The sequence below is a fragment of the Mastomys coucha genome, unplaced genomic scaffold (genome assembly GCF_008632895.1).
Source record: "Mastomys coucha isolate ucsf_1 unplaced genomic scaffold, UCSF_Mcou_1 pScaffold22, whole genome shotgun sequence".
NCBI lineage: Eukaryota > Metazoa > Chordata > Mammalia > Rodentia > Muridae > Mastomys > Mastomys coucha.
In genome coordinates this window covers 248,687,109-248,702,395 of record NW_022196905.1, presented here as the reverse complement: position 1 = coordinate 248,702,395, position 15,287 = coordinate 248,687,109, and the positions used below count along the sequence as shown (strand labels likewise).

The 15,287-nt window shown below is 44.2% G+C and overlaps 1 protein-coding gene across 5 annotated transcripts in view; it reads right to left on the bottom strand.

Annotated features, from left to right (window-relative positions):
* Hydin (HYDIN axonemal central pair apparatus protein) overlaps positions 1–15,287 on the bottom strand; it is a 421,354-nt gene that overhangs the window by 88,194 nt on the left and 317,873 nt on the right. For all 5 annotated transcript variants that reach the window (XM_031341421.1, XM_031341424.1, XM_031341423.1 and 2 more), the window contains 5 exons: positions 14,838–15,021; positions 12,448–12,589; positions 10,774–10,939; positions 5,794–6,411; positions 3,561–3,779 (listed from right to left, as the gene is read on the bottom strand). In XM_031341421.1, coding sequence (XP_031197281.1) covers positions 3,561–3,779; positions 5,794–6,411; positions 10,774–10,939; positions 12,448–12,589; positions 14,838–15,021 — 1,329 coding nt within the window. The remainder of the gene's footprint in view (positions 1–3,560; positions 3,780–5,793; positions 6,412–10,773; positions 10,940–12,447; positions 12,590–14,837; positions 15,022–15,287) is intronic.

The following is a 15,287-nucleotide window of genomic DNA, read 5'->3' as shown; positions in this document are numbered from 1 at the left end:
ATTTTGTCAAATGCTTTCTCAGCATCTAGTGAGATGATCATATGGTTTTTGTACTTGAGTTTGTTTATTGAATTACATTGATGGATTTCCATATATTGAACCATCCCTGCATCCCTGGGATGAAGCCTACTTGCTCATGGCGGATGATTGTTTTGATGTGTTCTTTGATTCGGTTTGCAAGAATTTTATTGAGTATTTTTGCATCAATATTCATAAGGGAAATTGGTCTGAAGTTTTCTTTCTTCGTTAGGTCTTTGTGTGGTTTAGGTATAAGAGTAATTGTGGCTTCATAGAACGAATTGGGTAGAGTGCCTTCAGTTTCTATTTTGTTGACTTTCTCAAAGAACCAGCTCCTGGTTTGGTTGATTCTTTGTATAGTTCTTTTTGTTTCTATTTGGTTGATTTCAGCCCTGAGTTTGATTATTTCCTGCCTTTGACTCCTCTTGGCAGTTTTTAAAAATAATCTAATTTCCCCCTGGTGGTGTGTGTTCCCTTGACCCATAAGCTTTTTATTCCTATATTGTTTTAGATTACCCTAAACACATCTCTGTACTTTTTGATATGGGAGGATTTTTCAAAATTAGCATATCACAGTATTGTGTTTCATTAAGGTATTTTTCAATTTGCTTTTGTTGATTCCCCTTTGGCAGAGGAAATTTTCTCTCTCACCCCTGTCCCCACCCAACAACGCTGGTACACTATGAGCCCCTCCCCTAGAACCTCTTTCCGTTCTTCATCTGTCCTGAGTTCCTTCTTCCTCCCTCAGCACGGTTTTCCCTTTAGAGATCCTCTCTCTGGTTTCCTAGTCTATGTGTATACTCTCACTTACTGATGCACACATGTCATACACACACACACACACACACACACACACACACACACACACACACACCAAGGTTATAAGCTAGTTTTGGTTGAAGAAAGAAATTAAGAAGACACTAGAAAGACTTCTCATGCTCATAGACTGTCAGAATTAACATACCACACTACCAAGAGCTATCTTTGAATTTAATGCAACCCCACTCAAAACTCTGAGGACAACAGTCACATGATAGAAGGACTATCCTAAGTTTTATATGGATGGCTAAAGCATTCACAAGGAAAAGGAGCAATGCTGGTGGTTAGTTAAACTAGAGAACACGGTAAGAAGCCCGTAAGGCTCCAGTCACCTAACATTTTTAAATATATCATGTAAGTTAAAACATCTATTGAAGGCTGGAGAGATGGCCCAATGGTTAACAGCACTGGCTGCTTGCTCTTCCAGAGGTCCTGAGTTTAATTCCCAACAACCACATGGTGGCTCACAATCATCTGTAATGGGATCCACTGCCGCCTTCTGGTGTGTGTCTGAAGACAGCTACTCACATAAATGAAATAAATAAATATTTCAAAAAGACCATCTATTGAGGAGAGACAGTGTCTTTATCAGACAATGCTAAAAACAAAACAAAACAAAACAAAACAAAAAAAAACAAAACAAAAAAACCCTTGGGTACCCATGTGTAAAGGGATGAGACTACATCTATCTTTTTTCACCAAAGCAATTCAAAATGAATCAAGAACCTTAAAGCCAGCCTAATACAGCCATCTCCTGAGAGGCTCTGACAGTACCTGACTAATACAGATGTAGAGGCTCACAGCCATCCATTGAACTGAGTAAAGGGTCCCCAATGAAGGAGTTAGAGAAAGGACTAAAGGAGCTGAAGGGTTTGCAGCGCCTTAGTTCATACAACAATATGAACTAAGTAGTACCCTCAGAGCTCCCAGGGACTCAACCACCAACCAAAGAGTACACATGGTGGGCCTAATTGCTCTGGCAGCATGTGTATAGTAGAGGATTGCAAAGTCGATCATCAATAGGAGGAGAGGCCCTTGGCCCTATGAAGGTTCTGTGCCCCAGTGTAGGGGAATGCCAGGGCCAATAAGTGGGAGAGGGTGGGGTGGCAAGCATCGGGAGGTGGGGAGGCAACAGGGATTTGTTCTTGTTGGTTTTGTTTGTTTGTTTGTTTGTTTGTTTGTTTTTTGGAGGGGATACTGGGAAAGGAGAAATCATGACATGCAAATAAAGAAAATATCTAATAATATTAATAATAAAGAACCTTAACGCAAGAATTGAGACTGAAAGAGAGAGAGGGAAGGACAGGTGGAACAGTTTAAGATACTGACATAGGAAAAAGACTCTAACAGCTCAGGAAAGCATCTCAAGAGCTAGCAACGGGAGTGCCTAGAACCCAGAAGCTCTTGTTCATCACAGGAAGGCATGAGCAGAGAGAAGACAGCTCAGGGGACAAGAGGAAAAGTTTTTGCCGGCTATGTATCTGACAATGGATTAATTTTTAGAATAGATGAAAAACCCAGAAATTAAATACTCCCCACAAAACTCCACCCAATAAATAGGCAAAAGAAATGGAAGTTACTTCTCAAAAGGCAAAGTACAAATGATCAATAGATGCGTTACAAAGAAAACCAACCAACCAAACAACAACAACAAAAAAATAAAAACCGACCCCCCCCCAAAAAAACCCCCAAAAACCAAAACCAAAACCAAAAAAAAACCCCTCTCTTATCAAGGAGATTCATTAAAGCTACACAGCTGTCAGAAATGCAAACTACTGCAACCATCACAGAAATCAGTATGGATGTTCCTAAACACAAACAAACAAAAACACACAAACAACATAAAAATCTACTATACCACTCCTGGGAATCTACTCAAGGGAACCTGTGTCAGCACACCACAGAGGTGCGTGCTCGCTTCTGTTTATTGTGGCTCTATCTACAACAGCCAGGCTATGTCCTCAGCTTAGGTGTTGAGCAACAGATGAACAGGAAAAGAAAACCACATATACATGTGTGTGTGCGCGCACACACACACACACACACACACACACACACACACACACACACACAGAGAGAGAGAGAGAGAGAGAGAGAGAGAGAGAGAGAGAGAGAGAGAGAGAGATTTATTCTGCTATAAAAAAAAGAGTAACATTGTGTCATTTTTCAGGAAAATGAATGGAATTGAAAACCATTATATGGAAAGAGCCAGAACCAGAAAAACAAATACCTCACCCTTTCTCTCATGTATAGAACCTATGCTATATGTATGTATTATCAACACATACATATCCACATATATGGTATGGAAAAGGACCTATTTGGGAAGAGGAGGGGATTTAGTGGGAGAGGGCAGGAGGGACCTTGGGGACTATGGTCAGAGCACACAAATGCAACTGGACAGACACTCATGATGAACCCCATCACTTGGCATGACAAATGCACACTAATAATTAAAAAGAAAACATTTTTGCTTATTTTACTTTTATTTATTTATTTTTTTGCATATGACCTTCAGAGCTGTCCCTTAGGGATTAGGAAAGGGAAATGAGGAGTAGCAATCCTTTTCAGTCCCCTCCCGGGCAGACACAGGGAAGACTCACTGAGAGGTTCATGGCAGGTCCTCAGTCCTCGTGCCTGACTCAGATTGTGTCCCCTTGGGGGTAGCTTTCCTTCCCTGTCCTGGGAACCCTGCCAGTCAAGACCAGCTGCAGACCCTTTACCTTCATGATGGTGTTGAGGAAGATATCTGAGTCTCCTTCCATGTCTTTTTTCTCGTCCATCAGGGGCAGGTCATCGTTTGGTGGAATCACAAACACAAAGTGCTTCAGAATCTCTGTGGCGATCAAAGACTGCCGCTTTGCTGGATAAGAGATGATGGAGAACAAGGCGGGAGGAGGGATGGGTGGTCCTGAGGACCCCAGGCCCAGGATGTTCAGGATCTAAATGGAAAGCTTTGCATTAATCTCCTGTGCAGATTATGGGCCGACTGTACACCACTGTCAGAATGAATGAACACAGGGGTGTGGGGGGGTGGGAGGAAGTGGAGGGGTGGGGGTTGAGGGGATGGAGGGGTGAGGGTTGGTGCTCATGCAATCTTCCCTGCCCTCAGTGCTATCTGGAGACCCTAAGGGAAGGGTGGGCCTCAAACTTGGCTCTGCCAGACCTTTCAAAGGATCCTGGAGGCTCTTTGCTGTAGTATGTGTATGCTCTGTATTTCTCATAGTCAGTGTCACTCTTTATTGTGACCATTTGTCTGTCTTTGCAAATAGGGCTATAAACTCCATTCAGATAGGAACCAGGTGGATATAGGAGATGGCCTTAACCCTCCACAAGACTTTAATTTAAACAGACCAGCTTCTAAGTTTCAGATGTCTGTAGCATAGATCTGTTTCACCTGTCCTTGTAGTTCATATTTATTTTTTTCTTTAAATGTTCTTTCTAGCCAAAGACAAGCAAACATTGGGATTGGGACAGGTTATATATGGCAAAGAGAAAAACCTAGAAAACAAAGGTCAGATTCTGGGGCTTTCTCTCTCTGTACTCTGGTACTCTGGTATAGACTCGTGACTATAAATACATGTGTCATTTTCAAAGCAAGGGCCTGGAGATTGGGCAACAGGTTCCTTCTTAGCATACAGGAGTTCAGTGTCTAGACTGTCAACCACACCAGTGATGGCCATAGCCTGTTCTGTGGACTCAATGGCCTGGCAGCCCTACCAAGTCAAGACCTCCATGTAACCTATGTATCCCTCTGGATCACGGAGCATCCTAACATGGAACTGGAGCTGCTTCCTAGGATTTAGAATGTCCACAGAGAAAGGTGTAATTATTAAATTAATAACCAATTTTATTACTACCAGTTATTAAATTAATAGTCTAATCGAGTGAGTTGGAAGTGGGGGGTACAAAACTGTACAATAGGTTGTTCTGGTTAAGAAGGGAAGGATTTCTTGAGTCCCCACTCCCCCAGTTCTTTACCTAAGCCTGGCCTGAAACAAAGCTTGTGAGCTGCATAGAGGGAGTGTGTGGTGTGTTCTTCAGCTCTGCCCTGGACCTACTGTGGGTAAGGTTGTGAGGACTCTCACTAGGACCATTTTCACCCTCCTATGACTCCTCCTGCCATGCCTCCCTCTAGGGTTCTCATCTGTTCTACTGGTCTAGCAAATTTCTGATTGAACCAGAGGTCAGCAAACTGTGGCCCCGCCTACTCTTTGACAAATTTGGCCAAAAGCTGTTGCTTTTGTGAATAAAAGTTATTGAAACATGGCCAAGGCCATTGTATCTTGTTAGTGGTCGCCTTTGACCTCCCAAGGCTGAGGTAAGTGGTTGTTGAAAAACTGTGTGACCTTTAGACTAGAATTTTACTTTCTAATGATTTACAGAAAAAGTATATATAAAAAATATACACCATATATAAAGCACACACACATATATATCTATACATGCGTATCTATCTATCTATCTATCTATCTATCTATCTATCTATCTATCTATCTATCTATCTATCTATCATAAAAAAACCTCCTTTCCCTAAACCACCAGTTAAGGTTGCTTTATAAGACACACAGCTTTTGTTGGTGGTAGTAAAAGGCTGACTACCTAATAGATTATTTCCCATCCTAATGGAAAGCTTTCATAGGAAGAAATCTTGGAATAGAGAAGTTTTTTGATTGACTCCAAAGCACATCTCCCATTCCTCTGGGGAGCTAGTGTTGTCAATATCAGAGATCGGATGTAAAGATGGCTTTTAATGAGGCCAGATGGGTGGAACAGACTGGTGGAACTGTCTAGGGATTGAAAAAGGTCCCTTCAGCTATTGTTGCCCTATACACCAGGAGGTATCAGAGATTAATCAAAGGGTTTTCAGATTCTTCAGTACAAAGAGACACGTTTATGGTAGTGTGGTCCCTAGGTCTTACTTGTTGCTTTACCCCCCCACAGAATCCTTTGTACCTGATCTCCTTTGGGAAGCTTGTCACTCTCCAGAGCTTGCTTCCAGCTTATGCCTTCAACGTCTGGAGTCTGGATGTTGATAAAGGGCACCCCGAGATCCTTCTTTCCCTCGTGCTCCTCTTCCCCTTCCCCTTCCCCATCGCTCCGCTCCTCCATGGCCTTCAGCTTCTCCAGGCGCTCCCTCTCAGCCTTCTCCCTTTCCAGGCGCTCCTTCTCAGCCCTCTCTTTCTCCAAGCGCTCCCTCTCCCGGTCCTTGCGGCCCCTGCGACCCCCGCCCCCTGAAGGCGCCTGACGCTGGTCATCAGCCTCATGTGACAGCTCCTCCGTGCCTGTATGAGGTACCAGCATCCCTTGCTTGCGGTCCCAATACATGAGTATGTTTTGGACATCCTTCAGACACGTGTCATAGACTTTAAACTTTTGTGCCAGGTTCTTGTCAGAATCCTTCAGGAAGTCTCCTTCGCTGTCCTCTTGCTCCTGGGTAATTGGAATTCCAAATGCGTATTCGGTAGTGGCTTTCTTCTTCCTGGTGGTTTCTTCAAGTGTTGCATGCTCTCTGACAGAAACTTTCCTTTCTATTGATTCCATCTTTATTTCTATTTTGGCAACAGTGGAAAGCTAGAGAGCAAAACATATAAATTAACCATTAAACAGCTTATTAAAGGCAAGCAAAACTATATGCAGGACAAGAAACATCTTGTTTAACCAGGAGGCCTAGGATTCAGGGAGCCTCCTTAGGTGCAGTCAGTTCAGGAATCACTTTGTATGTAGTGTGAGGAGCTTCAGTGAAATGTCTGCCTCATGGTTTTACACTGTAGATGTGGCCCCTGCCTTGTGAATTTTGAGATGGGTGCCTCGTCACTTTAATGCATGCTCCTGCTCCAGGGCTGCTGATCTCAAGGACCAATACGGAAAGGCCAGCAAACTGCAATGTTCTGCACATGTTTTCAGATGTCCTGGGAGGGGGCAGAGAGGGTTGGCTCAAGCCCAGCAGTATTGCAGCTTTGTGTCTCTACTGACAACTTAGTCCTTTCTCAGTATAGCGAGGAAAGTAGAGCTAGAGAGAAGGCTCAGAGGTTAAGGCCACTGGTTGTTCTTTCAGAGGTCTTAAGTTCAATTCCCAGCAACTACCATGGTAGTTCACAATGGGGATAGTTAATAGGTACATCAAAGGATTGTTAATAACTGAGTATGTATATGGATGTAAGGCATTTGCAACAGTGCCTCTCATGGAGCAAAGGTTCTTTTAGCATGAAGCTATTAGAACCACATAGCATTGTATTGTATTTCTGGGGACAAATGGGAGTTTAAAATCTGGTCACATTTTGGCTTTAAAAGAAACTGGGAAAGGGGATAACATTTGAAATGTAAATAAATAAAATATCCAATAAAATAAAAAAGAATACAAAAAAGTAATTTAAAGACTTTAATAGCAAGAAATATATATATGTATATATATATATACATATATACATATATGTATAAATTTTATTGGCTTTATTACAGTAAGTAAAGATAAAAATTGTATGTGATTAAATAAAAGAAACCTTTAAAATACTTACTTATCCAATGAACTTGATATACAGCAACCAACCCTCACCTCCTTTTCTAGCCATGCTTTAACATGTATTTTGTGGGCTTTGTTTTTGTTTTTTTTTTTTGTGTGTGTTTTTTTTTTTTTTTGGCTTGGATGAAATTCTTAGGTCATTCTATTACTTTGTGGGGTGTCCTTAGGGAATAGTGAGTTCAGTCTAGTCTCATGATAATTCCCCATAGTACATAGCTCTGTGTCCCACTTCCCAGCTAAATTGAGGCCTGCTTCTGGCATGGAGTCTTGAGTGACCAAGAGCTGGCTTCCCCTCTCATCTCACTGAGCCTCTTTTTTCTACTTCAACTGGAATGCAGCCCAGTGAGATGGCCACTTGGTGAATGCACTTGTCAGAGTTGCCTTATAAGTAAGAATCCCAGCACCCCATTGGGGCTCCTTTGAGAGGAGGTAGGGAAGGTGGTGTTGGTATTCTGTCTAAACTCCATCCCCACAGTTCCTGGCAGCAGCCAGGTATGCTCCTCCCCACAGTTACCAGGCAACAGCCAGGTAGGCTTGGCCCACTATAAAAGGGGCTGCTTGGACCCTCCTCTCTTTTATGCTCTTGCCTCTCTCTTGCCTCTTGCCCCTTATCTCCCCATGTTCCCCCCATGTGATCATGGCCAGCTTCTACATCTCTATTCTCTCCTTCTTTCTGCCTTTCTCTGCCTCTACTACTCTCTTAACTCCCCTCCCCATGCCCTAAATAAACTCTCTTCTATACTATATCATGGTTGTTCTCTTTTTATGATCACAACAGGTGGTACCAGTTGAGAGGAGAGATTTTCAGTTGGAGACTATAGAAACTCAAGATAGAGTACCTGGATGAGATTTCCAAAAATGTGGAAGGACTTAGGAACATGTGGGATATTTATAAAAACCATTCATATAGGAGGTTACATAGCAGAGTCCAGAAAATGCGAAGGATCAATACAACATGGGACAGATGTGACCTCTGGAGCCAGAAATCTGAGAAAAGGAAGCTGTTCATTTGGAAATTGGACAATACACTCTGAAACAATTATGAGTTAAACAGCTATGAAGGCTAGTCAGGAAGCTTGAAGGAGACAGCACTGCCAACACCACATGTCAGCAATGCAAGGGCACAAGTCAAACAACACTTGCAAATGTGTTCGCAACTTTTCATAAGTTAGAAAATAAAAACGAATAACATTAATACCCACCATAAGAAGTTAGGAGGAGAAGGGGGAAGAAAAACAAAGTAAAGAGGAAGACATTTTGAAAAGGTAGGAGGAGAAACCCATTAGAGAACAAACACAGTGGGGAGGTGGCACAGAAGCCACCGTGGTTTCTTTGGAAAGGGAATGAAAATACCGAACAGTTTTGGAGACAGGGGCTGAGGTAAGCAGGCTGGCCACAAACTCGGAGCTTCTGATCCTCCTGCCCCCATTCCCGGAATGCTGGCATTACAAGTGTCTGCCACCATACCTGCTTTTATGAAATGCTGGGGATTGAACTGAGGGTATCTCCATCCCCAAGATAAAAAAATCTAACAAGATTGAAAAGTAACAGAGAAAGGTATGAATGAATGTGGCCTGGTAATGGAGACAGGACTATACAGTTAGAAGCTGTTTGAAGACATAGTAAGGAAGAGAACACTGTGAGTCACTTCATGCTAATAATTTTGAGAATGGGAAGATGGCCACATTTAAAGAAAACTACGATATCTTTTATGGTATCCAGGAAGCAGAGAGAAAGAAACATTAAGGAAGTCCTGGGACAAGCTTCAAAACCTTCGAAGGCACTCTCTCAATGACATACTTCCTTCAAGTCCATTTTGCTGTGAATTCTTCAATGGGTTTAATCAATCAAGGAACAAGTGTCTTCATGATTTGTTATTTCATGGGAGCCCATCGGCTGGCAATAATGCTTTCACAGCAGAGGTGCTGGGGAGCATAGCAAATAGGATAAAGTGACCAAGTCACATGGGAGGCATGGGGGACTATAACAGACAGGGTAAAGTGACCAAGTCACATGGAGGCATTTGGGGACCATAACAGACAGGGTAAAGTGACCAAGTCACACGGAGGCATTGGGGGCCAAGTGGGAGGAGGAGAGGTTGAAGCTGAAAACCTGTGAGATGACTGAGGAGGAAGAGAGTTAGGGCCAGAAAGTAAAGAGAGGTGAGAGGAAGGAAAATGAAGGGGGTTGGGGGAGGGGCTGGAGAAGGGGAGGGAGAGAGAGTGTGCCAGGAGAAGTGAGGCTGGGACACTGAAAGGAGAGTTCAGAAGTTGTTGCAATGAATAGAAACCCCCACAGAGAAGCCGACCAAGTCATGTGACTGTTGGAGACTTTGGTCAAAAGAGTATAGTGGAGACTCAGGCAGGGTAAAGAAGGTTGAAGCATGAAAGGGAATGGAGCAAGTAGAGCCTGAGAGGAGGTAAAGATTTTGGACATTTTAATTATGAAAGAACAAGAGAAACACAGTGCTGGTCAGGGAGGCACAGGGTTGAACGATACCTTGGGTCTTAAAACTGGGTAGTTTTCAAGTTGCCCATCCTTCCCCATCACCAAGTGTCTCCTTTCACTCCCAGAGGATCGATCTGGTCTCAGCTGGCTTTCTCTGAGCTACCAGAGACCAGGTGACTACATTAGACCAAGAAGGCTCTCAAGAAGTCCAAGACCAAGGAATATGGTCAAAGGTGTTTCGTGCCAAGCTCAGGTGAAACACATGAAATAGATGGATGGACGGACATAGGGAAATCAGACTTGAGCTGATCAGGAAATTCTCTCCTTACTGGTTGGCTTTTTAGCACTGCGAGGGGAGAAGAGACGCCAATGATCTTAACCGGCAGTGGACTGTAGATTACAAATGACCTGCTAGGCAAAATGTATGCATGGGTGCAATAGCAGCAAGACTGTTTATGGGAGCAACCAAATATTCTCTTGATTGTAACTGAGGCCTGCTCCACAGGGGAGAATTCATACCCAGTACTTTAAATATGGTAAAAAACAAACAAACAAACAAACAAACAAACAAACAAACAAACCATGGCTACAGAAGTCCTAGGCACTGGAGAGAACCTACTGATGCCCCTGGAAGCAAGTCTTTAATACTAACCTATTTAACACCAGCCAAGATCCTGCAGCAGACAAAGGAAAGAACAAAGGGTAGAATACATTATGGGATAGACTGACTTCATCTGTGGACCACAGTAGGAACCACTGTTCTTCTGCATATATGTGTGTGTGTGTGTGTGTGTGTGTGTGTGTGTGTGTGAGAGAGAGAGAGAGAGAGAGAGAGAGAGAGAGAGAGATATCAAATGCATGACCAAGTGAAGCACAAACTCAGCGTCTCCATGTGGTCATGCTCAGCACTGCTGGGCTCGGCTCCAGGCATAGCTGGCTAGTCGCTGTCTTGTAAGGGCTGCTACCTGCTTGTTTGTGGCTGCCTGCTTCTTTAGGGGTGGCTCCTCTTTTACTACAGGGCCCTGTTTAGGCCTTTTGATCTTCCGTTTCAGCTCATCCTCTTCCTTCTGCCTCTCCAGCTCCTGCTGCAGCTTCTTCTCCTGCATCTCCTTGGCGAGTCTTTCTAGCTCCCTGCATCAAGCCAGAAAGACAAGAGACAGAAAGACAAGAGTTCAGCACCTCCTGTTCCACTCGCCAAGTTGGGACTGCAAGGAGGAGGGACCCTAGACAGAGCATTCTTGGAAGAAAGGAAAGAAGGAAGGAAAAGAAGGAGAAAGGGAGAGCATGCATTTAAAAATGAATGAATGAATGAAAACTAACCTTGAAAGACCATTCAGCAAATCTCTGATGAATTAAATGCAATTGGAGTTTATTTATTTATTTATTTAAAACTTATCTGTATTTCTAGTCCAGATTCTCTTCATGGGAGAGAAAGACAAGGGTGAAAATAAACTTGATCACTGAGAAAGAATGTTCCAAGACTGCTCTTGCTATGGTGTTGGCGCAGGTACGATCTCTTACGTGCTCACATCCGATGTTCAGACAGCAAGGAACGCTGTGCTTTGAGTGTCAGTCTCTACCATAGCTGGCTCAGAGCTGTGACTCACTGCTCCCTGAGGCTCTGTCTACATCCTTCCTGGTGTATGTGTGTGTGTGTGTGTGTGTGTGTGTGTGTGTGTGTGTGTGTGTGTGTGTGTGACAAACAGCTTGGTGGTAAACTTTGGGGTGCAAATGTGCACTATGAACTGAAAAGCATGAAGGCAGCAGGCGCTGCAGCCTTGATGATAAAGGGGTGTTTCTTGGGGTGCCAGAGCTAAGCTTGCCATGCCTCTCAATGAATAAACATTTCTCCTATTTAGGGTCAAAGATGAAGTGGGGGGGGGGAAGGAGATGGACAGTCTCTTTCAGAGTCCTGGAGAGGGGTCTGGAGGCAGAGGGAGAGGAGAAAATGGCTGAGTATCATGGCTCTGTGCCCTCTAAACCCCAGAGGGTACATGGGCACTGCCCCGGTCTGTGATGTCTGAAGACAGGAAGACTGTGAAGTAGACAGCCTGAGGTTGCAGCTCCAGTTTTCTGGAGCCCTATGGGATGTGGAGGCATCTAGTTCCTGTGCAGTCCCTCATGAGGACACAGAGTGGCTGTGCTTGTTGGCTGTGAGCTTGCCTTGGGTCTCTGGGGAACTACCTAGGCTGAGGATCATATAGAGGTAGCTGGCCTCATGTGTGCTTAAGAAGTGGGAGAATAGTTAGGCCACTATACTCACATCAACAGAGTGGCTCCTGGGTCACAAGCTGCAGACCCCTAAGCATGTAGGACAAGACGTCCTACCCAGAATTCATTTGCTAGGGCAGCCAGTAGGACCCTGGGAGGACACAGGGCTATGAAGTCCTTTCTGAAAACTAGCTATGACATTACAGAAGTTTCCTGATAGCCATCTGAAAGTCTGCAGCAGCAGGGGGCCTGGATTAGCCAGTGGTCTCCCCTACCTTCCACAGATATCCCTCCAGGTGTTCTGTGGTTACTGCTGTTTTTCTGGAAGATGACTCAGAGCTGAGCATGTACCCTACCAACTGACCCTGATCTCCCCTGTGAGTTCCTCCCCAGGGAACAGTGCTGCTCTGGTCAACCACTGGCCCCACCTCTTCTTTCTCTCCCGGAGGGCCTGCCGAACTTCACGGTCAAATGCGACTTTCTCTTCGGCTGTTAGGGCGTCGTACTCTTCCTCATCTAGCGTCTGGAGTCGTTCCTTCTCCTTTTCAAGAGCTTCCTTGCGTTTGTTCTCTGTGGAGTGAACAGAGAGCCTTAGCAGCTTTGCCCACACAGCGACAGCGGGAGGTGGCGTGGAGATGGCTGTCCCAGTCCAGTCCCTGATGTTTCCCCTTTATCTCTATAGTGTCAAGTTTGGGTTCTGTCTATGGTTGGCTGAGTGATGGTCTCCAAAGATGCTCATGTCTCAATCCTTAAACTTGTGATTGTGGGGTTTTCCACTGTGGAAGGATTTTTTTTTTTTTTTTTTTTTTTGTAAATGCAACTGAAATTAGGTTGTTTGGGTGGCAGAGTCCCATCAAAAGGTTCCTAGTAAGAGGGAGGTGAGAGAGTGTGAGGAGAGGGCTGGCAGCAGAAGCAGAGAGATGTGACACAAGAAGCAGAAGTTCTACAATGAGGGGCCAAGGATTTCAGGTAGCTTCTGCAAAGCTATAAAAGGCAAGGAGAGGGATTCTTCCCCACCACAGCTTCCAAAGGCCCACAGTACTGTTGACACCTGGACTTCAAGACCTTTGACCCCAGAACTATAACATAACATAATTTGTTATTTCAAGATTACATCAAGTTTGTAATCTTGATGACTTGGCTGATGAGAATCACCAGACACTGACTCTGTGACAGAGATACAGCCTGGGCCCAAAGATCATTGTGTGTGTGTGTGTGTTAGGGGTGGTGGTGGTGGTGGCGCATTTCTTTCAGACTGACTATTATAGAAAAGTGTTGTAGATATAACTAGGAGGTAGGAGGTTGGTCAAGTCATTGAGTTTGTGTCTCCTTAAATTCACAGGTAGAAACTTGATCCTCAATATGAGAGTGTGGTCTGAGGAGAGGAATAGGCCATAAGGCCAGGGCCCTCCTGAATGGGATTAGGGTCCTTTAAAATGAGGCCTGATGGAGGAAGGCCTTCCTACCAGGCCAAGGTTCAGCAAGCAGACAGAGCCTGATCGCAGTCTAGTCCTCTCCAGATCCTGACTCTGGGTCAGAGATACAGACTCAGCTCAGAGATGATCAAGGAAAAGAAAAGCCATGTCTTTCAAAGTGATCATTATGGAAAGACGTTCTAGATAACCAGGAAGGAGGGGGTTGAAATGCTTCAAGGGAAGCCTGGTCCTTGTTGCTGGTGAGAAGCTGAGGGGGGCAGACTCCGAGTCCTGCTCATGACGAAGTCTGCTTTAAGTATTCCCCCGCTTCAAGATTATGAGCCGTATAGATGGTGCCTGGAGAAGGAAGCCCAAGTGAAGGACAGTAGTGTATCCGGAGCGGAGGCTCCTCGGAGGCGTGGCTCTAACTCCTGGGGACAGTGTTGACAGCAGTCCTCATACCCTCCCCACAGGCCATGCTTTGCTGGTCTGCTTCTGATTAAATTAATAATAATTCAAGTAAAATTACTTTTATGTTGTTGTAGCTTTTTCTTTAAAAAAAATACATTAATTGATTTACTTTGTGTGTATGTGTGTATGTGTTTATTGCATGCCAAGATCCAGGTATAGCTATCAGAAGACAACTCGTGGGAGTTGGTTCTCTCACTCTACCATGTGGTGGCCAGGGATTGAACTCAGGTGGTCAGGCTTGGTAGCAATCACCTTTGCCTGCGGAACCATCTTTCTGGTCCTTATTATCTATTTTCAATCAAATCTTTCAATTACTAGTTAGTGGGTTTTTGTTGTTGCTGTTGTTGTTATTGTTTGTTTGTCTGTTGCTGGCTATTGAGGTAATGATAGAAGTGGCTCTCCTCTGAATATACTATAGTATATATAGGCATAGTATAGTAATATAGTATATAGAATTTACTGTAGTCTTGCTATGCAGCCAGGCTAGCCTTGAGATTACAAGGCTTCTGCCTACACCTACTGAGGGCCATCACGTTTCTCTATCATGTGATCTCGAAGAGACCTTTCCTATCTTGAGGGTTCAATCTTTTCATCTGTAAAATGGGAACACTAATCTTCAGGGGTGAGGATGAGATGACTCAAAGTATACAGAATAGTCCCATTAGTTTAAAGGAACAGTATGGTTGCCATGAACCAAACCAGCAGGCAAAGCACCTTAGGCTAGGATGCCCCCACAGTGTGTTCTCCTTAGCCTGCCTACAATTAGAAATAGGCATCTGGTCACTTCCCAGGGCAGAGGTAGGGTGCTAGTGAGATGCAAGGGAAACAATGGATTATTACACCAGGGGAACAAGTTGAAAGCTATGAGGGCTCCATGGCCAGGAAAGTCCTATTGGGCTTGGGAAGGTCATCAGGGAGGTCAGGGGCCTTGCCTTCTTGCTCCTTTTTAGCCTTCTCCTGGGCTTTCATGGCTACATAATCCTGAGACATGTTGATGACATATATGTGCTCCCGGCTGCCGATGGCCTTTAGCAGGCAGAGGAGGGCAGAGGGTGCATTTCGTGCAAAGAGCGTGTCCAGGCCATCGATTACCACACCTCTGAAACAGTCACTCAGCTGCAGGCAGAGAGAACGAGATGGTTATTTCAGCCCGAATCAACCATTCTCTACGGAGAGAAGGCTTTTTCTTCTGTCAGGTTCAGCATACCCACTGGACTCTAAAATAAACAGCATGAATCCAAAGTCCAGGCACTGACAGGAAATGAAGGAGGTCTTTTTTTTTAATTAGATATTTTCTTTATTTACATATCATATGATATCTCCTTTCCTGGTTTCCCTTCCGGAAAAAAACAAAACAAAAACATAAAACAAAAAACAACCCC